The 25,710-nt window shown below is 35.1% G+C and overlaps 1 protein-coding gene across 5 annotated transcripts in view; it reads left to right on the top strand.

Annotated features, from left to right (window-relative positions):
* KCNH7 (potassium voltage-gated channel subfamily H member 7) overlaps positions 1-25,710 on the top strand; it is a 224,188-nt gene that overhangs the window by 130,421 nt on the left and 68,057 nt on the right. For 2 of the 5 annotated variants that reach the window (XM_068687706.1, XM_068687702.1), the window contains exons 4-7: positions 7,929-7,961; positions 14,062-14,490; positions 18,739-18,762; positions 22,154-22,368. In XM_068687706.1, the coding sequence (XP_068543807.1) occupies positions 7,929-7,961; positions 14,062-14,490; positions 18,739-18,762; positions 22,154-22,368 (701 nt within the window). The remainder of the gene's footprint in view (positions 1-7,928; positions 7,962-14,061; positions 14,491-18,738; positions 18,763-22,153; positions 22,369-25,710) is intronic. The other 3 variants (XM_068687704.1, XM_068687703.1, XM_068687705.1) reach the window with 3 other exon arrangements.

Below are 25,710 nucleotides of genomic sequence, written 5' to 3'. Positions count from 1 at the left end.
TCTACTTGTAAGTATTGTTAAAGTCAGAAATCCTTCCACAAAACAAAAGTCCTCTTCTTATGCAGTTAGACTATTTAGCTTTTTGTATATGTGGAATGTGTACTTTTTTTGTTGACCTTCACTCTGTGCAGAAACAGCACATGATCTTTTCTGCTTTGCATCTCCACTCACATACTCCGCTCTTACTCCAGAATTCCCGGAACGCATCCCCATTTGTCTAAGCTCTTAGTAAAGCGCAGCATGATCTAACAGTGAATGTTAACGCTCTCCCCAGAGTCTGGCTGGCAAATACAACAGTTGGAAAATGCCTTTTCACACTCTAATAATCTTTAATGTTAGTATGATAAAGGGACCTGGAACCTAAATTTTCTGATAGTCAAATCAACACTTCAGCTTTCTCTAGATAGGAGACAAAGACCAACTTCACTGCAGGAACTGAGGGGAAAACTTTCCCAATGTAAGCACGAGGCACTACCTTAAGTGATGACATGCAGTTATTAGTTCAGTTATGTTGAGGAGATTGTGAGAAGCAGGGCTGCAGCACCGCATAACAGTAATACTAAGTTCCTTTCGATTAAAGCGGTCTCTGCTATTCTTCATAATACAGACTATCTGCAGTGTATTCTCTCGACAAAATGCATGACATTTCATTCAAAGCTCTGTGTGGTCAAAAAAAAAAAAAAAATCCCCCTCCCCAAAATATTGCTGAATAATTCACATTTTTAAAAGATTCTAGTTTACTTCTATAATTAATGGTGATGGCCTATAAATAAGTAGTTACATTCAGTATGGAGAAAGAGCTCTGACCAAATCAATCTATATTGGCCAAAGTCATCCCAGTTACATCTGTTTAACTTTGCAGTGGCTGTAGATGTAAAACTATGAAAACTTACTACTACTACAACCTAGCAGACTGCCAATAATTATTGTTTGTGAAATATCACAAGCTTTTAAAAAAGACTTTTTTAATATTCTTCATAATACATATTTTATTTTTTTTTATTTTATGCTTCCTTTCTGTATTCTGTTCTTTTTAAATGGTCATTTTTTATTTATTCTTCCAGTAATTTTATGGTAAAAATACACTTATCAGAAGAAATAATCAATTCAATCAGGGAAAAAAAAAAAAAAAAAAAAAAAAAAAAAGAAGAATATACATATATATATATAACTTACACCAAGTAAACCCCACTCATATTCTCTTTCTATTTCAGGTTGCCACAATTTTGTGCATTTTCAACACTTCTGCTTTTAAATACAATTTTGTAATACAAATAATGTGGTACTATTTACAAAAATAATGTAACATACCAATTGGAAAAAAAAAAAAAAAAAAAAAAAAAAGAGCTTCATGTCCTGAAAAAGAGCTGTTTTTTCTGCTGTGTACACTTTCAAGTCTTGACACTTGCCATATTTTAAAGTAAAAGCTGCTAAAGAGGACACCGGCAAAAAAAACACTTAGTCAAGACATTCTCTTGTTTTCCAGTAGTTATGCCTGACATGCATAGGGAATTTCCTTGCTGAGTTCTTTAAAAATGTATAGTTGGGGCTCCAAGTTTTCACAACTGAGAAAGTTCAAGGTTTAAAAGGAGGGAAAAAAGGTGACTCAAATCATTTTCCAGCTAGTGGGTTCAGCCAGATGCCAGAAACTGCCATAAACTAGAGCAGGCACATGGCTGCTCTTCCACCTAGTTGTTGTGGTTTCAGAGCAGACTGTTATGTGGGCAGGATGGTGACACAATTGCTACATAGCCAAAAATTCTTCTTGGCTGATAGGATTTTCAGGAGGTCAATCTATGCAAGTTATCCAGAAAAACTGGAGATGAGTACAGGCCAATGGTAGATTTGAATTAAAACAAACAAAGACAATACCTTGAAATACAGAAAATACAAGAGGCAGACCAGTGAGGCAATACAAGGAGTCACAAAAACAAAAAAAAACAAAAACAAAAAAAAAAAGTGAATCATTTCCTAGTAAAAAACAACTTTTCCTTTCTTTTATTTTCTTTTCCTTTCTTTTCCTTTCTTCTCTTCTCTTCTCTTCTCTTCTCTTCTCTTCTCTTCTCTTCTCTGCTCTGCTCTGCTCTGCTCTGCTCTGCTCTGCTCTGCTCTGCTCTGCTCTTTTTCTTTAATTCAGTTGTGTTCCCACCATAAGAAAAGCAAAGAGCAGATTCTAGGATGAAGTTCATATTTCATCTTACTCTATTTAGAACACACAACGTCAGGTAAAGCAGGTGATCTGTTTTCATTGGATGACACACAAAATGGACAGTAATGGGCACTGGTTCTCAGGGGGAAAACAAAAGAAAAGAAACAAAATCCCTTCAAATCCAACAACCAATTTAGAGAATAAAAATAGAGAAGGAACCAGCCATATAACAAGTGCAATGCATCTCTGACAATCGACCAAGATAAGCAACAGCTAATGACAAAAGACAAAAGATTTCAGATTGCATTAGCATCTACCACCCAGAAGGACACAGATCATGAAAGATTTCTTTCCAGAGCTCGTTGATTGAGTTTTCTCATATTAGAGTGTCTTTTCAACATGAGAGAAAATAAAAATGACTGAGTCAGATTGCAGGAGAGAAGAACTAAGTGTACGGGAAACAAAAAAAATCCGTTATTTTCCTGACCCTAGAAAATAAAATAACTCTTCCATACTACCATTCCTCTTCTAATTGATTTATTAAGAGTTGACATCAAATTTATCAAGTGCAACTTTGAAAACTTTTCCTTTTTCTAAAAGCATCTGTCCTGCCAGTTGCAGACAACCATTTTGAACAAGACCACTTATCACAGTGCTCCTCATGTTGAAATCTGATACATTCTAAGAAAAAGCATTTCATGCCATATACACAGTTCATTCTGGTTTTGAAGGTTGCTACACAGAAAAGAAGGATTACAGTTTGTTAAAGTGTTCTGTGAACAAATTAAAGACCAATGGAAGGCAGCTGACATTTACTATATTGAGCAAAGAGGCTGTATTTAGTCCTGGATGGGCAGAAAACTGAAAATTTACCAGCTGAATACTAACAAATATTTTAAACAGTGTTCAAAAATTATTTGGGACTGGGATCCTGTCTTTTGTTTTGTGCCAGTCTGATGGCTAACAGAGCTAAATTCTGCTTCACCATTGGGCCTGGCAGATTATGATAGATTATTTTTTCAAAAGTAGGCTAAATTTCCAGGAGTTTGATGACCACATCTAGTATAAATAGAATTCTTTCTAGTCTGGTGCTCAAGAGCTCCTATCTCATATGCAGCAAAAAGCTGAATAGGGAGTAACATGAAAAGTGAAGATATTGGTTTAGCAATAGCAACAAAAAAATCCTTTCAGCTGATCCTTTTATTCCCTTTATTCTTCCTTGCAAGAATTTATCGTCAGTTCTCTATGGCAGTCTGACCAGTGTTTGCATAATGAAATAGCTAAATTTTGAAAAATCCTGGCATGCCAGGATTCATAGCCAACTGATTTTTCACTCTTTCACTGTTTCTGCATTTTGCCACAATTCTACTTTTCAATGCATGCTATTTCACTAAGAAAACAAAGGAAGTTTTTCTTCATATGTCTCCTTTTTTTTTAAAAAAAAAAAAAGTCATCTTTTTGTTTAAACTTCTAACCAACTTAAATTAATGCTCTATCTGTCCAATCATTATATTCAGAGAAGTAAGGAAATTTCTTCTGTCAGTACTTAATGCATAACTGAACAACATCCTTCTTTCCAGTGAGGGTGTTTCTGCACAATGTGCAGTTAAGGGGAGACTAACAGAAACTGATTTCTGCTATAGATGTCCATTCATCATCCAATTATTCTGTCTAATATTTGTCTCATTTGCAGATATGAGAATTCTATTGATTCTTACTTCACAGATTTAATGAGTTCATTGCTTTTTGTGTTCTTTTTTCTTAGAACATGTTTTTAAATGTTTTATAATTCCAGAAATTAATTTCTGTAACCAAAGAGAGAGACACTTCATAACTTTATCCCACCTCACTATTTTTGTGAAGTGCTGGAAGACATCAATACATTCTTGTTAGGTGACTGTATATTTGTTTAGCCTGTTAGAGCATTAAAATCAACATTTTGAGCTACATAGGCCCTAAAAAATTGTTTTCATTCTTATTGTAACAGTTAGTGCTTATGGGCTGTTTCCTGCCACAACTGATAAGCTAACATTTGCCTGATTGTCACTACAATGGTAAGAATGAATCCCAAAATTGTTGGTCATAAATTTTCATGAATCAAATCATTTGACAAAGTTATTTTCAACTCCTACTGAAATAATTAGGTAGGATATTTAGCAAGACATTTCCAGAGAAAGAGAACCTGCTCCTGTTAGTTTCCCTGTTTAAAAGAAAAACAGTCCTTTCTGTAGATATTCTAGAATGGACTAATTCAAGAAGATATATGATTATATACCAGTTTAGCAAAAAGCCTGTGTGAACACTTACATTATCATTTAAATTTAAGTCTACTAGTAATAGTTGCTAACCAAAATAGTCCCAAAATGAGATAAGAATTCCTGTAAAGTGTGTTGTACAGACTTCATTAAAATATTTTTTCAATAAAGTGTTAAGCTAGGATAGCTTTTGCATATGAATGTTGCTTTTAAATCATCCATTGAGGAAAGAGAATGTAAGTGTCCAATTTTATTCCCAAATCTGTCAAACATTCCAGTCTGGCCTGCTCATATACTCCATCAATTTGATCATGAATTTTTACAGAAATTTAAGGAGCCAGTGGCATGAATTAATATTTGCTCCTGGCATTTGATTCTGTTCTTCACAGCTGTAGAATATTTTGTGTCTGTAAAGCTAGTCTAGTAACTGCAAAAGATCAAAATCAATCATGACACAGAATGGACACAGAGAAAATCTCCAGCCATTTCCCACTGACAGCATGCCATAGATCTGAGGGCTGACTTCAGTATGAAGAATGTAACTGCAATTTTTCTACTGAGTAGACCCTTTGTGGGATTGTAATGTACACACACGTGCACAAGACGAGAAAAAACTCTCAGAATCCTAGTTCTGAGTTGTTTTCATTCTCTGCCCCACCTAGAGCACGCTGTTTTTTTAATGACTTGTAAGCACTTTTTCTAACATTTACTCCAGACCTTTCTATTAAAAAAAAAAAAAAAAAATCCTTCTAATACGTAGGTTAAAATAACCACAGTTAGATAAGATAAATGAATAAAACTTGTGTAAAATTAGCTTCCAAACTTTTTGACTAGTTTGAAGTACTAACCTAAAAGCAAATATTGGTTCCCCAATACATTGCTCATTACCTCATGGGAGAAAGCTCCAAAAGTTATTTGATTAAGCACATAATTGCATTCTGCCAAGAATGGTTATTTGGGGATTCCTTTATCATTTTATCCCTTCAAAATCTATAAGCCTATTAAACACCCTGGAATAATTTTTTGTATTTCTTCCTCTTATGCAAATGAGAGGATCTGTAATACATCCAGTCAATGCCTACTTTTTGGATCAAGTTCAAACAAAATGAAAAGGCTAATAATATTCTAAAAACAGCTTAAAATATTATTAGTAATGATTAGTAAAACTTCTCAACCAATGAGATCCTTAACGGTGCTTATACTCGAAAAATTTGTCTCTGTTCTGGTCCTAGCAATGGAGCTACATGTCAGGAAGGATGCTCAATGCAGTCACTGAAGTTACAAATAAAACAAGCACAACTGAAATTGAGATCAGGCCTTTTCTTTAAGTAAAAGAGTTAATTCAAAAACAGATACATTGTTTCTCCATGCAGAACACTGCTGTATGAGTAAGCATAGCAATTTAGTGAGAGTTAAGCATATATTTATTTTCTAAACAAATTTGGACAACAAAATTGTCATGAAATATTGTATACTGTCTGATGCACAGGCACTTGCCACATTGAACATGACATGTATAAGCAATAGTAACCCCCTGACTTTGCCCAAAATGTGATGAGAAATGTGTCTAGGGTCTTATTTTTAGCTGCAACACTGGGAGCAAATTCATCATAAGTGAGGGCTAGTCAAGAAAAAGTGTGTCCAGGAGGACAAAGGTTTCTATCTAGCCAACCAGCAGCATAGCTCTGACAACCCAATGTCAATACGTGTATTTGTCTCCAAGGTAAATTACAGGGAATGCTAGGTGAACTGAGGCACTGTGGAACACTTAGCAAAGGAATATAGCCAAACAGCTATCAGCAGTAAAGGACAGAAGGTCCTTTGGTACCTTCACCTTCAGAGTACTCCACAAATACCTAATAACAGAACGCTCATTAAGATAAATAAATTGTATTAAGTCTTGTTTTACGGACAGAGAAATACAAGTGCGGTGGCTAAATTTCCTTTCCTCATGGCGGTTATTTTTGGGATTCAGACTAGAAAGGAAGCCTCACTATATTCTAGTCACTGTAATTAGCTGTTTGCATTACAGCCTCTCCCAGCTAGGATCACAGCCCTATTGTGCTGTATCTTATACAAACATTCAATAAAAGCAGGCAATCTCTGCTTAAAGAGATTACAAACCAAACAGAGGGAATGACACAGCCTTCAGTGGAGGTGACTTGTGCAGCCTGGATGACAGGAAAAGGAACACAAACTGACAATAAACAGGCTGCACAGAGACCTTGCAAATTTTCCTTTTGCTATGTAAATAGATAAGTAGTAAGTATGAGAAGTGAGCATGAAAAGGATTCCTGGATTGAACTAGATCCAGGAGGTCTCTTACAGTCCTATATTTTTAGTAGATGTCCTGTTTGTTCTTTTCAAGGATATTGAAAACAGGTGGGTTCTGTGAGATAACTTGAAGGCCAGGATAATGATTTTACAAAATCATCCCATTATAATACATGCCCTCAAAAACGTATAAAGGTAGTCAGTTTTGTATCATTCTCTGATGGAATAACTAAATTAAGACATATTTCTCTATTATTCATAATAAAAATTAGTACAGAGAACTTAACACATCTATGCATTTTGTTAAATTGAATTAGATATTTTAATCTTGAAGAAAGAAATTAACATTTATCAGCATATCTCAAGCTTAGACTAAAAGTACTACTAGGTAGGAAAAAAAAAAAAAGTTGGATTTGAAAAAAAGGATTTGAGAAGCTCTCAGATGGAATATAGTTATAAGGAATATGTTCTGTTATTTAAGCGATTCAACATGGAGGAGATGATATTTTTAGGTAAGCAAACAAAATAAATCTATAGATAAAAATGAGGAGCTTTACAACCATCGCATCTTATTTCTCATATGTAGAATTCCTACCATGATTACTTGACTCTATTAATGAGCACAGTACACAGACAAGCTGGGCATTTCAAAGACCTGAAAACAATTGGCAGAGACATGAGATGTGTAGTGAGAAGAGTTCATCCCATGAAGAGATGAAATAAGTGAGCCCTGCCAGGGATATGAAACTTCTCTGAGGTCAAACTCTGAACAAGTGTCAGTGAATAAAGCATATTCTCCCTAAGGAGATTTTGAATTATTCAACTTTTTAGTAAATTTCTTCCAAACAAAACAGGCATTTCCTAGAAAAGACATGCTCCATAAGAAATAAGGTTTCTGTTTCATGAGAAATAGCACATTGGTCTGGATACATCTACTTTAGTTTTCTGTCTGTATTAGCTAACCTTAAAACTTGGTAATTGGAAATATATGTTGATCTATGTTACAAAACTGAGTAATTATCCAAATACTTCTTTATGGAGTAGTTCTTAAGTTTTCCAAATAAAAAGGCAATGTACTTTTACTTCTGCAGATTACCTATACTGAGTGTGAATTCAAGATACTTGAGTTTGCTTGTAAAATGTGTGGAAATTTGATATTCAACCTTCTTTTCTTAATAGTCTGTTTATTTTCTGAACCTGTCTCTTTTAAAGCTAAAGCGTTTTGTAAATCTAGTTTAATTGTATTTCAGATGGTAACAACCTTTCGAGTGGCTCTTCTTCAGGTAAATCTACCTTCTAAAATTCTATCTACTAAAGCCCTTTTATTGCTTTGTTCTGTTTCTACTACTTCAAGATCTCATTACATTTTACATAATTCTAGAAGAGTGCAAGTTAAAATGTGGCTCTTGCTCCCACTCTCTGAATACTTATTTCTGCAAAACTATGGATATAACAGCTAAACTATTAAATTTAGTATAATTATATGAGATATAAAATTCAAATGTAGTGATACTTTTCAGCTTATTACCACTGACTGAAATTTTTTTATGCTCCGAATACAAGAACTTTCAATGTATGAGACAAAATACGTTGTGGAATTTGGAAGTGGTATATAAATTGACTATTAAAACAAGAGAACTTCTTCAGGCTTCCTGTCTCAGACAAAAACAACATTATCTGTTCTATGAAGTCTGGTAAGTGACGTGATAAAGGGTTGAGACTTTCTGGAGAACTTTATTTAATACATGAAATGAATTCTTCCAGCTACCAAAAACCACCATGTTCTCACAGCAAGACAGCAAAACACTGTGCTAGCTGTGATGCTTGCTATTTTGTTTCTTTATAGTTATTTAATTTTTTCTTCATTTCCACTTTTAACTATGTCTAAGAAATAAAAATGCAAGAAGTAAAACCTCTGAGAGGCCCAAAATTATATTTTCATATGGCTTTTTTCACAAAACCACTGTAACACCTATACCTATAAGCTTAACATCTAGACGAATAAAATCTACTATAATGATATCTGTATTAACAAATGTGAAGAAAAACAGACTGGTAAATATACAAATGTATGTTAGTATCCAAGGATGTCACCATTCTCTCTTTTCAGAAAAACCCTGAGAACACTGTTCAGACGAGATTCACTAGCCAACCAAGCATAGCCCTGTGTGTGGCCAGAAACTTCATTCCTTTCCCATTTTTAGCTTTATCAGTCATGTTTTGATAGGCCATTTCATAGGCCTATTTGTAAGCAGGAGGATCTGGAATCAGATTATTCTTGTAGCCATTCTCAATACTACTTTTCAGAAGTACAGCATCAGGACAAAAATATGGTATCACCATCACAAAGATAAAATATTTTTCTCACTTACAAGGGAACATGAAGAAGATTGCTGTTACTGATACAGATAGAGTTCAAGTGCAACCTTAAATTTTAGAGAAAACTATAATAACTGAAATGCTAAAATTAAAGTAGAACCAATGTATAAAATGTATACCAATGTATAAAAAAAGTGTCTAAAATACCTGAGAATTATAAATATATGCTTCTAAAGTTAATAATTATTCCTTCTTTTTCCTTCCTGAGAAGAAAGAGACACAAATTATAAAAATTATAAAGATTAATGAGCAGAGTAAGAAAATGGTCCATTTTTATATGTTTCCCTGCATTTGGGGGGAAAGAACTGGGGAGAAGAAAAAACAAAAACAAAAACAAACAAACAAAAAAAAAGTACCATAATTGACTCTTTCTGTAATTCTCTCAGTGTAAAATACACTGTACCACAGGTATCATGCTATTCCTTAACATGGGCAGCTCAGAGTTTAGTTTGGCTCTTCAGCCTAGAACAAGTTGTACATCACACCAGAAAACAGTTCTGACAGTTTCTACAACTTAATTTGTCTTGTGCAATTTTTTTCTGCATTTGAGCTCCTTTGATTTGATTTTGGAAAGTGTAAACCTAGAGAAAGCCACGAACATAATAGACTAAATCTAGCTATGGTGCCACTTATTTTCCCTTTTGCTGACTTACCTGAAGCCAACTTTTCTACCTTTCTACGTCAGCAAGAAAGTAACAATAATACTAGAGATACTAAAAAATCTAGCTTAACCCCTTTGAGGAGTCATTATGACCTCCCAGATGCTATCTGGGGCTACTCTTCTGCAATACTCAGGGTAGGAAACTGGAAATTCCATGTGCATTGACATGGAATAAACAGACTTTGTAGCAGAACCTAGCATCTACCAGTAACCCTAAAGCCACTGCAGAAATAACAGCAAAACTAAAGATCTCTCAGTTGGAGGTGTTTCTTTGACTTAACTACTGCGTCTAGTATGTAACCAAGCATTTCCATCACTAGAACTTTAAGAAGAAACAACACTGCAGCAAGGCAAAATTCAGGCCAAATAGTTCCCCTCACAAAATGCCTACACAGAATAAATAGGAAAATTATTTGCCTTGCAAGTATATTGGTTTATGAAAGAAATTCTTTTTCAGATATGTTTTTTGCTGGAGTACACCATTTTCACAATGTAATTTGTATTCATGGGACAGGGAATTTGCAACCATAATCAGAGCTGGTAATAAAGTCTTTTGGGACCAAGCTTCTTTCTTTCTTTTTCTCTTTTTCTCTTTTTCTCTTTCTTTCTTTCTTTCTTTCTTTCTTTCTTTCTTTCTTTCTTTCTTTCTTTCTCTCTCTCTCTCTCTCTCTCTCTTTCTCTCTCTCTTTCTTTCTCTCTTTCTCTCTTTCTTTCTCTCTTTCTCTCTGTCTTTCTTTCTCTCTTTTCCTTTTTTCCCTACCACAAAATTCTATTATGACAGTATTTAGTGTTTAAAAAGTGACATTTTTCATTGATGTTAACATTTCTGATTTCAACACTTCAAAAAACAATAGTCTTGCTTTTCCATATAAGGACAGCTTTTTCCTACACTTTTTTTTCTCTTAACTATCAAAACATTTTATTTTTTTATCAGTTTGAAACCTTCATTTTATTTCTAATTCTTTAATATAAAAAATAAAAATTAAAATTAAAAGCAAAGCAATTTTGAAGACTAAGCTTTTGTCTTAATCTTGAGAACAATAAAATAACACCTCTTCAAAAATACATTTGGGGTAGAAAGTCCAATTAGTCCTAAATGTAAGAGGAGACACAGCACTAGTTTAATAGATCAAGTTCATCTTATCTTTCTAACATGGAAACAAATATTTTCAAGATATTTTCATTCAGTGCCATTCTTTAGGTCTGATGTTACAGATTATTGTATTTTCTAAGAATAAGAAGTTCCCTATCTCTGTAAAGACTTCAGATTCCTGGCAGAGAAATCAAGTGATGACATGTATGAGTATATGTCATGAGTATAAAAATTTTTATACCTTGAAAATGCTGAAGGAGCTTAAATATTTCAGGCTCCATGAATTCTAAACATCTTCCCCTCTGAGCTCCCAAAATATGAGACAGAATACAAAAGTCTTTCAGAAGGCAAGGAAAGTCTATTTGAATTTGGGGCTTTGGAAATAACTACATCTGCCAACAGTTTAGAAGTGTCCTTTCTTATCGGAAAAGTATTTTTGACCAAGCTCTACTATTTAGAAGGTCTAAGGGTTAGCTGGGCTGGCACAGGGAATAAGTACAACCAGCAGATTAAGTCAGTTGCAAATTACTTATTTAGTGAAGCAAGGTTTGAAAGGAGGAGGTGGAAGCCTGGAATTGTGACTCAGCCTCAACAGCTTTCTTCAATTGCTTTTAGCAAGCCACAATTATACAAATCTCTGATTCAGCATTAAGAAGAACTTGGCAATCTAGTTTGCAACTTCAATAATACATAAGAATTTACATCTCAAAAATATTTTTGTCTTATAAGCTAAGATATATATGGTCTGACATCATACCTACAGAGTGCAGGTGTTGTCCACTTTCAAACAAAATATTTTACCCTATACACAATATGACGGGAAAGCTTCTGCTGAGCCTTTTGGTCTGTACTGGGACATCAGGCCTGGGGCCATGAATTTTGCTTCATGCCAAATTGTATTATTACTGAGCTAAGCAAGGAAGTGTGATGTAAATTAGATAAATTCTGAATGGGCCTCCTGACAGCTTTAGCAGCAGAGCTGTAGGAGAGCACTGAATGTTCAACACATCAATGAGTTCATTACCTATAACCTGAAGAATAACAGCAATACTCCTCCCCCCTACAGAATATTCAAGTTAAAAAGCAGGAACTAGGGATGTTAATTTTTAGAGCATTTATTAGCGTTTACAGAAGAGTAGCAAAAAGTTACTCATTTAAGTTTTCTATTTCATGCCCAAGAATCTTAGCAAGAAGCAAAATTCTCACTGAGTATTGTTTCCAGCTCAACTGCAGTTAGACAGCTGAATCAGTAATGCAGTATAACATGGTCATATTAACTTGGTGAAGCAGAAAAGACCATCTGCACCACCATGAATATAACTAAAAGAGAGTGCCAGCAAAAAGCCTTTAACAGTGTCTAATGCCAGAAAATCTTATGAATGGTATTTTTAAGATCAATGTAATTGATAAAAAAAGGGGTTTTACTATTTGTTTCACCTTTGATTCAATATGCTTGCAGAACTGATTTATAAAGTGCTTCACAACTCAATTCTATGTACATTCAAAATAATAAAATCATTTTGTATGTACTTCACTGATTTCAACTGTGAGCAATTTGTTTAAGAATAGTCAGAAGAAATATGCATGCTCCCAAGGTGCACTCTACTGAATATCAATGTGCGGATTGAAAATTGGCACCTTTAGGTGCTGTTTGCGAATCTGATATACACTGTATTGTTGTGTTAGTTTATGCATTAGAGTAATAGATTCAGTACTAAACATTTGGAATACAACAAGCTTTTTCAGAAAATCCCTGACTGAAATTGTCAAGAAGATAAAAGGAAGATTGTTACATGGAATCACATTTTAACACAGGAAAAAAAAGGTTGGAATAAATGGCCAGATTTCTCAATATCAAGATGGTGTCAGTAGGCCCCTCCCCACCCACCCACCCCACCTCCCCTAACCCCACCCCCTCTTTACTCTTAAGTACATTTTCAAATATTAGGAGAAAGAAGGTGAAAATGGCAAAGTGAGAGTTTACTGATGTCATAAAATTAATCAGAATATGATATGAGTATGATATGAGATTTACAGGCATATCCTACACTATCAGAGGTCCTACAATGTCTTGTACATGGACCTGCAGTGACATCTAGTATAACAACTTTAGGCTTTATACAGCTTTTACTTTAAGAGCAGGGCACTCTCACTTTTATCTATTTAAAATTCAAAAGAAATTCAATACCAAACACATAGGATATTCATTTGAAAATATTAAATGATTTAGCTGTCATCAATTGCTCTGTTTTAGCTGTTGTGTACAGGCATCAATAAACGAATATTTCAAAACATTTCAATATGAAGTGATAAATCTCAGTGCTAAATATTAATGAACATTAGCTAGCTTCAAACACTGGTGATTAAAACTGACTGAATAAGATAAAGAGGAAACAACAAGACATTTGTGACATCCTTTGAGAAATCATTTTGATATCAATCCACTGTAGAAAACACTCATGTTGCAGAGTGATAAGTGACAAGAAGGGATATACATGTATTAAGTCAAACCATTTACATGACATCTGACCATTTTAGTTACGTTATTTTGTTATTGTTTCTTCAGCACTTCTAAGTCTTTTACTGTGTTTTCTCTGCATCAGAAGAGCCTATGCCTCCATCTGAGTTGTATTACACAATATTTGCTGACTGTTTTTGCTTTGTTTAGGAAATGGTCTGTCGATTTTACATTTCTCCCCCTAGGTTTTCTTTATTTGTGCTATTTTATTTGCATTTGACACTTCCTCTCAGTTGCTGCTATTTCTTACCAATACACAAAGTTGTGCACTTTCCATAAACTCAGAATAGCCTGCTTTATCATTTAATATACCAACCCAGCTAAGCCTACATCCATGCAAATGCATGAAAGATGCTTGTATTGTACAGGTGCAACTGAGGGTTGAGAGCTATGTTGCTGTTTTTTCCTGCATTTTGTTTCTCTTCAGAAGGTCAGAAAGGACCGTGAGATTAGATAACCTTATCTCTTTTAAAACAGACTGTAGAATCAATGCTGTTATCCTTATTCAGAGCTTAGTAGCTTAGGTTTGACTGAAATATGAAATCCTCTAAAAAATGAGTTTAACAAACCTGGAATTTAACAAACCTCCACAATTAAACATTCCATTGCAAAACTATTAGGAATACATCTATCATTTATAGCTGTCATTATGCACTCTATGTGTGAAAAAGCAGGTTTTCATGACAAGAAACTAATGCTCATCTTTTCTTTTCTATATGTATTTACACATAGGCAAACTTTTTGGATTCCGGTTACCTGGATTGAGACTTTTAACGTACAGAAAGCAGTCCTTACCACAGGAGGACCCTGATGCAGTGATAATCGACTCATCCAAGCACAGTGATGACTCAGTAGCTATGAAGCACTTTAAATCACCTACAAAAGAAAGTTGTAGTCCTTCAGAAGTGGATGACACAAAAGCACTGATTCAGCCCACTAAATGTTCGCCTTTGGTTAATATATCAGGACCTCTTGACCATTCATCGCCTAAACAGCAATGGGACAGACTTTACCCTGACATGATACAGACAAGCAATCCACTAACCCATTCCAGATCAAAGGAAAGCATTTGTAGCATACGGAGAGCGTCTTCAGTACATGACATAGAAGGCTTTAACGTCCATCCCAAGAACATTTTTAGGGACCGTCATGCAAGTGAAGGTATGGTAGAAAAATCAGTCGGTATTCTATGATTCCCTAAGAAAGGGATTATTACAATTTTTCGTAGTAACTATGATTACTTTGTAAGCAAAATTAAATATAAACATCTATACATATTCAAAGTCAAACTGAAAATATTCAGGGCCCAAATATGCCAGGTCTTTTTTGCCCTAAATACTGCTGTTCACGTCTAAGCAGACCAATGAAATCATGGGGTTGCTCTATGAGTACCAATCAACCTTCTATACAGGGATATAGCGAAACTGGGTCCAACATCTGTAAAGCTAATTTTTGTATTTGGGAAAACAAATCAGCTGATCAAGCTAAATTGCATGCACGTTCTGGCCCCTTACTCACGTAAATTAGAATATCTTTGATTGTATGAAATCTTACTTCAGAACTTGATAAGTTTATTTTTCTTAAAACTGTGATATGCTCATTGTATATTCACTAACTCAACACAGAGACATACTTTTTCTCTCACATTGGAGAAAAATTTTCTCAGCAACTCCAGTGAAATACTTGGTACAATGCTTGGTGAAATACTTAGTGAATTATTTAGTGTAAAATTAATGTGTCATTTTCTCTTTGTGTTAGTATATTCTTGCAACCTAATTATGCAAAGCATAATGGAGCATGGGCCATGTTTCTTCATGTTGGAGATAGAGTTTGAGAAACTTGGAAAACAGCTCAACAGAGGTTTGGAAGCCCTGTGGTGAATGGAGAAGCACCTTTGAAACTGGCTTTCCCAGAAAAGTGCCACATATACAATGCTATTAGAGCTACTGATAGTATAATTTATTAAATTGCATAATTTTTATTCAAGCTAGATGACAAGTAATGTATGTGGAATATTTTTAAGAATTCAGAAACATGTCATGGAAGACTGTACAGATTCATAAAATAGCAAGAAAATTGGGTTTTATTTTCAGTGATTATGGGTTTTTCTCCTATTTATTAACCCCAAGTGTAAAATTCATTTAAGTTCTCCTGCCTTTTGGAAGGTCTGTAGCAAGAGGTCATTGCTTCTGTACATCTCCCAAAATATAAATCTGAATGCTCCTCTTCCACCTAGATTAACTCGTACAACAACAGAACTGATTATTCCTTAAACTCTTCCTATATTAAATATAATTCAGAAATGCTTCTTTTCTCATTTTTTTTGTTTCTTTTGGACTCTGATTTTTTCAGCTCAAATGAACCTGAAAATTCAATTAAATCCATTCCAAACCATGCCACTTTGCTATATGTCACGTTCGCATTGAAGCCAAGATTTCAAGATAAGGATCTGGAGCCAAAAGTCTCCAAAGTTCAGGCATGTCTTTTGGAACATTACATATGCTTCATCTTGGTTTTAACTTCCCCAGATATATAAATCAGCCTTTCAAATAAAACACATTTAAAGATATCTATTTTGTCAGTTTCTATTTTCAGAACTTATTCTAATTAAAGCACTTCCCAGCTGGTTATTAATTATACTAAGAAAATGTGTAAAAATAAGTTTGATTATTAAGTTTCTTGGGTCATGATGATACAAAGCTCATGCAGAAATTGCCATATAATTTAATATTGGCTTCATAGAGAAGCAAAAATTTCTAGCTCCATTACACTGAGTAAAAGAAATTTTATTGTGAGAAGTAAACATTCCGTTTGAATTCCTATAGCCTCTTACATGATGTTATCATTTACAATGTCAATAGATAAAATAATGCCACTCTGGTTTCACTTTGCATAAACTACAAAATAGTAGAGAATCTGTCCCTCACTTTAGATCATACATACACGTTCTAAAAAAGTACAGCAGAAGAGAGGATTGTTCTCAGAATTGCACTATTATTATTAACCATCTTTGATGCCATCTGCTTCAACCCGTATTAGAATTTGGCACCTTATGCTGAAAAGATGTTTAAATTTAGCTAGCAAGTAACATCCTATATGCCTTAAGGAATAGTATGCCATAAACCCCTATTGTTACTATAAAATTATCTGTGTAAGTTAGGCAACCAAGATTCAGCCTAAATCTTCTTCTCTGGACTCACAGATTCTGAGCAGAAGCTGTAGATACTATACTGAAGAAGGTAAAGCCCTAATTAAAGGTAATTACAGTAAGTAAAAGCAAACTACGGTCCCAGTGTGGCCTAGTGGCAATTATACACTGAAAGGTATTACATTAAAAATGATAATTTAGGATTTTATACTCATTTCAGTGTACTCAATTGAATTCAATCTTAAATTTACCTATTTGACAGTAAAAGCAGCAGGACTTCCACCCTGTGCCTGAAACCTGGCCAAGCTCTTGTCATCTGAAACACCATCAATCTACATTTTGCAGGCCATGCACTTCAGGAATTTTACTGTCTTCAGAAAGGGTCCTCAGTGACACCTCTGCGGCCTTCTGAAAAAATGGTTTTGAGCCTAACTCAGCCTACAAAACCTGCAGTGCTGCTGTGGACTCCTGGCACAGGCATCAGGCTGACAGAAGAAAAGCAGTGACCCACACCCCCATTGAGCCTGGCACTGTGTCCCACACTCCCTGGCTCTCGGGAAGCTGAGGGAAGCCAGAGAGGCAGCAGGTGCCACACGGTGCCACACACACACAGGACGTCACCTCCAATTCCCTTCACAGGAGAAGGCCGCAGCCTTTCTCTTGAGCAGGCTCTCAGCATGGACAGGACAGACGGGGCTAGAGCAACCTGAGGCCTCAGGGGCTGCCTCTCAGAGGGGGGAAACCGTGCGTGAATGTCAGCTTGAGGCCCACTGATATGTGCAAGCTGGAAAGCTGGTCATGGCAGACAGCAGCACACGGGGGCATGGCAGTACCCTGGGCCTGGCTCCACTCTCCTGCCAGCCCCTAGAGCCTCTCACACCCAGCAAGCCGCTGCAGCCAGGAAGGGTGAGCTACCATGAAGGGAGGGCAGCCTGTGGGTCATGTACATCCTTGAGTAGGTAGAGGTGGTGTCTACCTACAGACACATGCAGCTTCTTTTAATAATAACGATGATAAATGGTGCATTGCTTTCTCTGTGAAGGGGTTTTCTCTCAGATGAGGATTCAGTGCTGGGTGTGCTTGTGAGGAGCAGCTCTCAGGTGTACCTCATGAAGATACCTTTGTCACTGTTACCTCACGCAAAGGCACCTAAGCCCTGAAGAAAGGTTTAAGATACATCTTTCTCCTCAGTCTTTCCTCAGTACTTACTCAGAAAAGGTGTTTCTCACCTTGCTGCCATGGTAAAACAAGTTCTTGGAAGCTTAATTCCGGTGTTGAGACCTGGGTGGGCACAGGACCTGCACTAGGCTGCCTGCTCACCCATCGGCATGTGCAGCCAGCCTGGGCCACCCACAGCCGCGGGTGCCTCAGTCTCACATAATTACATGTGCAAAGTTATTGTTCAGTGGCTTGGCTATTTTGATTTGCAACCCAGTGCTAGACTTGTGGATAAACTATTTGAGCATTTAACTATTAAGGCAACTAAGTTAGGGCCAATTCTATGCATTTTTTGCAGCACCAGAAGATCAACTCCAAACAGTTTTAAAGGTTATTTTTCAATTGCCAGAGTGACTTCATCTTGACTAAAACTTTATGTAATATAATCAAGGAGGAGCAAAACTATTTTAATTCCAACCACGCATATTTCGAACCAATATTTTCTGCTTTTTTTCTGATGCAGATTTTAGTTGTCTGTTTTTCTCTCTTTTCCTTTGCTTTTATTATGCTGAAAACCAGACAATGGTCGCAATGTCAAAGGTAAAGTATACATCTAGACATTCCAGTGTTTCAACAGCCACACTTTTTGGCATGTTACTTTGCCTGCTCTATGAAATGTTCAAATGCAACATTCTCATATTGGCCTCCCAAGGGCTAGCTGCATTAGTGAAATTATGTATGTTGAACATGTAGTTATTCCCTTAACTATTGTCTCAAAGTACTAACTACCAATCCCTGGAAAAAGTGAAGGCATAGTTAAACAGTTACTGAATTTAAGTATCTTTTAATTCAAAATTAAAGGGAGGGACATAGAGCAAGTTGTTTAACTCAGTGCTGTTGTCTATAAGCAGGCAAAACTTCTGTAGAAGCAATCAGGAGTTTTACCTGTGACAGGATGTAAAGGTGGGCTGGTCCAGTAATAAATAATCTATTGTTATAAGTTGGTTACTTTTCAGACAACTATCTCTAAAATAAAATAATTGGTAATTAGGAGCCTTGTGGAAGTATCTTCACTTATTCCTCTTTTGTCTCCTTAAAACCAGTTTCACGTTCCTGGATGGCAGGGGGTATGGTTTCAAGCTTCCTGTAGTATTAAAATGTGCATGCACGAATTTCATTGCCAATTTCATGTTTAAATAATTTTTAGTGCAGTTACAAAATTGCTTCTATTTCACCAGCACTGATACATCTTTTAAAAGCATTTTGGATATCATTCTTCAGTAACTACTCCATTTCTAAAAAAAAAAAAAAAAAAAAAAAAAAAGTGTTCAGTTTAATTGTGATATTTTAGCTATGTCTGAAAACTGATTTGTGATTTCATGCATGAAACAAAAAGTGTGTGTACTTGGTAAAGTTGTCTTTCTAAACTGCATGCACTGCATGAGCCAGATTCTGTAGAGCAAGTCATGGACTCCAAAATCATTGCATTTGTTTCACGTGTATGTTGGCAAAATTTTGGGGAAGAAATGCAGTCATTGAACTGTAAAACAGCTTTTATATTTACTGCTGGTGAAAGATGATGGATTGACAGCTCAGAGTGAAATCATTTCCTAGTATATTGTGTAAGCAGGAACAATGGAATACAACCATAAAAATGGGGAGCTCAGACTTTACCTTAAAGAATCTCCTTTGTAGGCAGAAGCCTGTCATTCTCCCTGCTTATTCAGTTCTTGGCTGCTCCACTGAAAGTGTCAATCAGAGTGCCAATTAGTGTCAATTGTGATTTATTATGGCCCTCTTTTTCTGCTTCCTGCTATGAGAATATAGGAAAAGTCCACTAGCTGTCAAGTAGCAGCTCAATTGCTGGCATCATGGTCTGTACTTAAGCTAGTAATGTCTTTTAATTAATTACCATTATCAATGAGGTACATATATCTTTCACTACTTTTTAAAGCAAAAGAAGGTGTGTTGTTGTTTCTTTTTTCTTTTTTGTTTTTTTTAAAGGTTCTATTTTCATGTGCAATTAACTTAAATATGGTATTAAATGCTAGGGCATGGATATTAGGTAGAGAAGGAGAGAGTAATTCCATTTTGAAAAGAAGCAATTAAAGATTTAAATCACAGAAAGCAAAACTTCAATGCAATGTAAGCATCTTTAAAGTTACCATCAAAATAAAATAAAATAAAATAAAATAAAATAAAATAAAATAAAATAAAATAAAATAAAATAAAATAAAATAAAATAAAATAAAATAAAATAAAATAAAATAAAATAAAATCTGCTATCTAATTGTAGATGCGTGCACCTAATTCTCCTAGTTTCCTTTTTATCTTAGGGTTCTCTAGGAATCAAGAATCTTGTCCATCTTACAGATTGGCCAACTTGATACCCCACTAATGTTTAAGCCAATTCAATATTCAGAAAGGATTAATTGCTACTGTTGTGTAGAGCAGTAGAGTTGAAGAAATGCAACCAAGCGCTGCCCATCACACACCAGCCCCTCTGCTAATTTCTGAGGTGACTGTGACTGCTTTATTTTGAAGACCACTTTTTAATAGAAACAACTAGATGGTGGAAAGATGGATTCAGGTCCTACCTTAGCTATTTCCTTAATAGTGTCATCAGTACCAGGCTTTCCAGAATTCCTTATGGGAGAAAGGCAGTGAAACCTTTCTAGCCTTTCCCTTTCCTTGTGAAGCTGTTCTACAAAAAATAAACGAGGTTCGTTGGTCTAAGGATGAAAAGAAAGACTGATTTTTGTAGTTTAGTGGCTAGAGCACTCACCCATAAATTTTGTTTATCCTACATCAAATGATCATTAGACAGAAAGAATCGTGAGAGCAGAAAAACTAGATTGAACTCTCCCAAGGGGAGCACCTTAACTGTTGACCTAGGGCATTGGGCTCTCCCCTTGTAATCTTGAAAATTTTTCTGCGCAGTGTCACAATTTGAATTGGTATAGCGAAGGATTTTTTTTCTCTGGCCCAGATTGCTAAATTATCATGAATTTAGGAGGTAGAAACCATGTACATGAATTCTTTTAAGCTAGGAAAGCAAATGAAAAGATAGCTTCCTCAGCAAGCATTCTCAGCCAGGTTCAAGAGAAGCCCAGCCCTCACCTGAAGAATTTGTCAGACAAACAAAAAAGAAAAAGAGGCCTTCTTAGTAACTGAAAAGATAAAACATAGGTACTGACCTTCATAAAACAGCCTTTGGTCTCTGAGTCCCTAGTAAAACCTCTGGCGGTCAAGGTACAGAATGCAGCGCTGCCTGGATTTCCCTACAGCTAGCTTCAGGCAGCTGGTTGCTTTGGATAGTACTCCTTCACACACTGCATATACAATCCAGCTGTTCCTCTGTTGACTCAAAATTACCCCATAGCCTAATTCTGTCCCACTGGCTGTTCATGAATTATAGCAGCAGTTTTTGTTTCCTTCCTAGGAATTAAAAAAAATATAAATAAATAAATAAAAGATTTATAATACAGTGAGGCTCTCGTGTGGATCTGAGAAAAAACCTTCAATACCATAATATAGACAGTGTAACTGACAGCAAGACCAGGAGTTTTTCTTAAATCCATAACTGGAATTAATTGTTATTGTCTAAACATACATGCAGCTCCGTTTTCCAGTATTTTTCTCAAAACCAAACTTTCCTTAATATATTTTTGTTTTCTGGATAAACTGTATGATGAAAGTACAAAATAAGTATACTGTTCAATTATATCGCATACTTGTTGTACAAATCACTGTACAATATTGAAGAGAATAATTATAATGGATATGTACCTCATGAAGTATGTGCACTCCATATTTTTTGTTTATCATGTCTCATTAAAATAATGCAAGATGTTTAAGTGTATATTAAATAATCCATTAATATGCTACATGTGTTTGTTGCTATTATTTTCAATATTTTTTGTTCATAACAATTAAACCAATATATTTTGTGAGTTTCTGATACTTCAAAATTATAAGGGCAGTGTTAGACATAGGTTAATATGGAGTTGATGGATCAACAAGACTAGGATAGGGGTCTACTTAGTTTTACAGTTTACCAAAAGGCATTTTTGAACTAACTATCCTGGAAGCATGAGCAACAGTACAGATGTGATAACAGAGCCTTTGCTCAGATGAGACACTTATATAATTGTGTGTCCTATTTGAGCTTGTATAAACAAAATGAGAATATAGTGTTTATACTCAGCCAGAATTACCATGGGGCATACCTGGTAACATTAAAACAAGTAAGAACAGTCCCGTTATGTACTTTGCAATCCACCGACGTTATAGAAAATATTGGAGGCTTTAAGTACAGAAAATTTCATATTAATATCCACCAGTGAATTTGATTCTCATTAGCAGTAGAATTATTTTTAAAGTGCCAATAATTTTTACTATTAAAAAATAGCATAGTAAAAAATAGTTTTTAAGTACAGTTCTAACATATCCCACATAAATATTAATGATAACTTATCTGCATTTGTCAAATACTAAATATGTGTTCTGATTTTTCAGGGCCTTTTAACCATATCAAGTCAAGTTTGTTGGGATCCACATCGGATTCAAATCTCAACAAATACAGTACAATCAACAAAATTCCTCAACTCACCCTGAATTTTTCAGATATCAAAAGTGAAAAAAAATCTTCATCTCCTCCTTCTTCAGAGAAAGCAATTATTGCACCTAAAGTGAAAGATCGAACGCACAATGTAACAGAGAAGGTTACCCAGGTAATGTAATGCCGATTGTGCTCATTTTCAGTTTCATGAAGCTGATTATCAATTTAGTCATTAGATTGTTACCCATTTCACAAATGGTTTGGATTTCTTTGAAGGGTTTGAGCTGTTGTTTACTGTGCCTCCAATTCAGTTGCACATGAGGTAGTTTACAATGCTGGATGATACCGCTTAACTTCTGCTTAAATATGTGTTACATTTCAAATAGGAAAACAAATCAAACTTTTCAGTTTTAGTTTTTAATAGGAAAAAGCTGTATTATGCACTGGGTGCCCTGAAGAAGTCTATTAACTTCAGTGATTCCTGCCAGTTAAAAATGTGCAAAGATCTTCACAATAAAGTAGTATCCTATTCAATGTTTTCTGAAATTTTCTTTGTTAGTTTTCACTTACTTAGGTTTCTGATACATAAAGGACAACATAGACATACTGCCATTCATTTCTAGCTAGTGGTTTGCAGGAGTGGATTTTTATTCTTTAAGCAAACAAAAGAATCCAATGGATATTTCAGTGTTTTGGTTGTTGTTGTTTTTTTCCCTTGTTTACTAATGAAATTAAAATATCACAAGGATATTTAATGTCTATCAGCTGTATACATATTTACACATTGCGTATAGTATTATTAACTGGCTTGATGGATGCAGCTTTTCTTTAGATGCTTCCAGGAGGGTTTCTTGGACAGCCTAATGCAACTTTGTCTTAATCAAAGCAAATTCCACAGGTTTACATTATATGAATAGTACAGTTGCTGATGTCCTCTGATATACCTAGTGGGTAGAGTGCTCTGGGGATATAAATGAAAGGTTCAAATCGATTTTAAGTGTGAGCTAAGCTCCAAATTTCATCACCTTCATGTGTTTCATCAAGCCTGTGGCAATTCTGAAGTACAGAAAGGTCTGTTTCTAAGTGGATGGAAATTTTAAGGTATAAATAATGTAACCTTTTATTTAGTTGTGTACCTAGGGAAAAGATTTCAGGGTTGCATATTTTTTGAATACCTAATTTTCAACTACATTTTTAAGGGCTTGATCTTAAGCAAATTATTCAGCTAAATTCAGAATCAGTATTAGATTAGTAATGTAATGACATATAGAAGGACAGGCTGCCAATAAAAAAAAAAAAAAAAAAAAAGGAAAAAAAATACAAATTAAGATACTTCAGTCTATATCCCAAAAATCTTCTACAGTCTCAGTAAGTAGAGGTTCATTCCTCAAGTCTGTCAATAGGCTGACAGACTGAAGAAGGTTGGAAGTGCATTCTAATATAATGCAGGTAGATATTCCATAAGGAAAATCTTGCTAGAAATACCTTTTGCCTTGCTACTGACCTGCCTTCCCTAGACCAAACTGCAGCTTCTTGATATTACTGCTATGCCAGATAGTTTCTGTGTTTCTTCTCCCTTTGACAGATACAAAAATGAATGTATTGTACACCCTCCTAGAGAAGATAAAAAGTTCTATCAGTTCTATCTTGAGATCAGTTAGTACCTAAAATGTAATTGGATTTTTATCTTTCATATATTTTGCCTGTGATAGCCAACGTGAATCTGCAACCATTGTACTTTCTTCCCTGGTCAATTGTGAAAGATTTAATCTCTTCTGGATCCATTTTGATATTTTTCAATTATTCATTGCAGTTATACATAGAAAACTTTCACAGATAATATGACAAAGAGTCAAGTTACATTAAAAAGACAAATTTTTATAAGTTATATAAGCACGAGTCAAACTTTTTTTTTTTGTTTGGTTTGTTTTTTCACAAAATTCTGACTAGATATTTAGAGCCAGAGTGCCAAGCTTCTATTTACTAATGACACTATTATGGGAAAAAAATATTTAAAATCTATTTTTATTCTCCAAACTTCATACTATGAGACATCAAGTAGAAATTGCTTAGATCAGCTAAAACGTCTCAAAAACATATTATCAAAACATTGATAATAAGTACATTTGAAATTGAATTTGAATTACTCTATAAAATCTTTATGCCACAAAACACTTCCAATTTAATTTGACATTGCTTTATGTCCTTTTCCAGAACTATATCAACCAATATGCAGAGTAGCAATTTGTGTAGCAAATTGTGATAATGTCGGTCATCATAATTGGAATTACCCACAGCTGTTCCCTTCTCTCTTACTATATTAAGTTATCAATGTTTTTAGTTGTTGCTCTGGCCTGAACTGTAGGATTAGGTACAAGAAGAAATTTCTAGGAGGTATAAAGAAATGTAGATCTACTGAAGTTGATCGTACTATATCTATGTGCATCAGTCAAATATCTAGCACTTATTTTTGAATTAGATTAAAAAACACATTTAGACATTAAAAGTTTTAGTGCTGTTTATGTTTCTAATATTGTTGTTTCAATATGTTTTATTAGAATCAGCACGGTAAATGTTCCACTGCATGTCTGCCCATGTCTTTAAAATCTAAATCTCTTATTAAAACTTGTAATAGAACCATAGATCCATTTTGTATCTGCAGAGGAGTGGAAAAGTGGCTTAGGAAGGTTTCAACACAGCATTGAGAATAAAATATGGCAGAAACGTCAGATGAGATAATTAGGATATGCTCATGCTGGCACAGTCCTCTGATATGTAATTCTGTGAAACAGCATCAAAAATGTACAGGAGAGAATGTGACCTGTTAGACCTATAGGATGATATCAGTAGAAAATTAGTATAAAATGGCCATGGTAAGTTAAAAGGTCAATGTTAATCAGAGTAGTGACATTCTGAAATAGTCTTCCAATAGAACTTAAAGCAGGAATTCCAAATGTCTTTAGACAGAGCCTGAGAAATGTAGTAAAGGGATAGATAACATGATGTGCTTTTCTGGCATTGCTGGACTCAGTGACATGGAAGGCCACTTCCAGTCACATATGGCTCCATTCAAACATCTGTCCATCCCTCTCTTTGTACTCTTCACTGTATCTCTCTCTCCTTCTCCTTACCTCAGCATTGCTGAGAAATTTATTCCTGCTGCTATAACCTCACATGTCCACTACTGTGGCTTCTTTCAGTCTGCAACCCAAAATATGCAAATGTGGACTCTGGTACCACACTAAGGTATCACTGAGCCTCACAGTTGGATCACTGCACTCTGGATTTTCTATAATGTAATATTTCAGTAATAGCAAATGAAGTGTCAGCATCCTAGGATCCAAGAATGATTTCTTCTTTCCAAAGATAACAGCTGTATGACTTCTATCATATTCACAAGATGAAGAAGGAATTTAGATAGTGAAAAAGGAGGGGTTATCACATAGCTACCTTCACAAGGTAGAGGAAGAATAATTACTGAAATAATAGAATAGTCATGGCTATTCTGTATAGA

This window comes from Anas acuta, chromosome 6, assembly GCF_963932015.1.
Source record: "Anas acuta chromosome 6, bAnaAcu1.1, whole genome shotgun sequence".
In the NCBI taxonomy this organism is placed as follows: domain Eukaryota; kingdom Metazoa; phylum Chordata; class Aves; order Anseriformes; family Anatidae; genus Anas; species Anas acuta.
The sequence above is the reverse complement of the archived record's forward strand: the minus strand, read 5'-3'. Positions and strand labels throughout refer to the sequence as shown.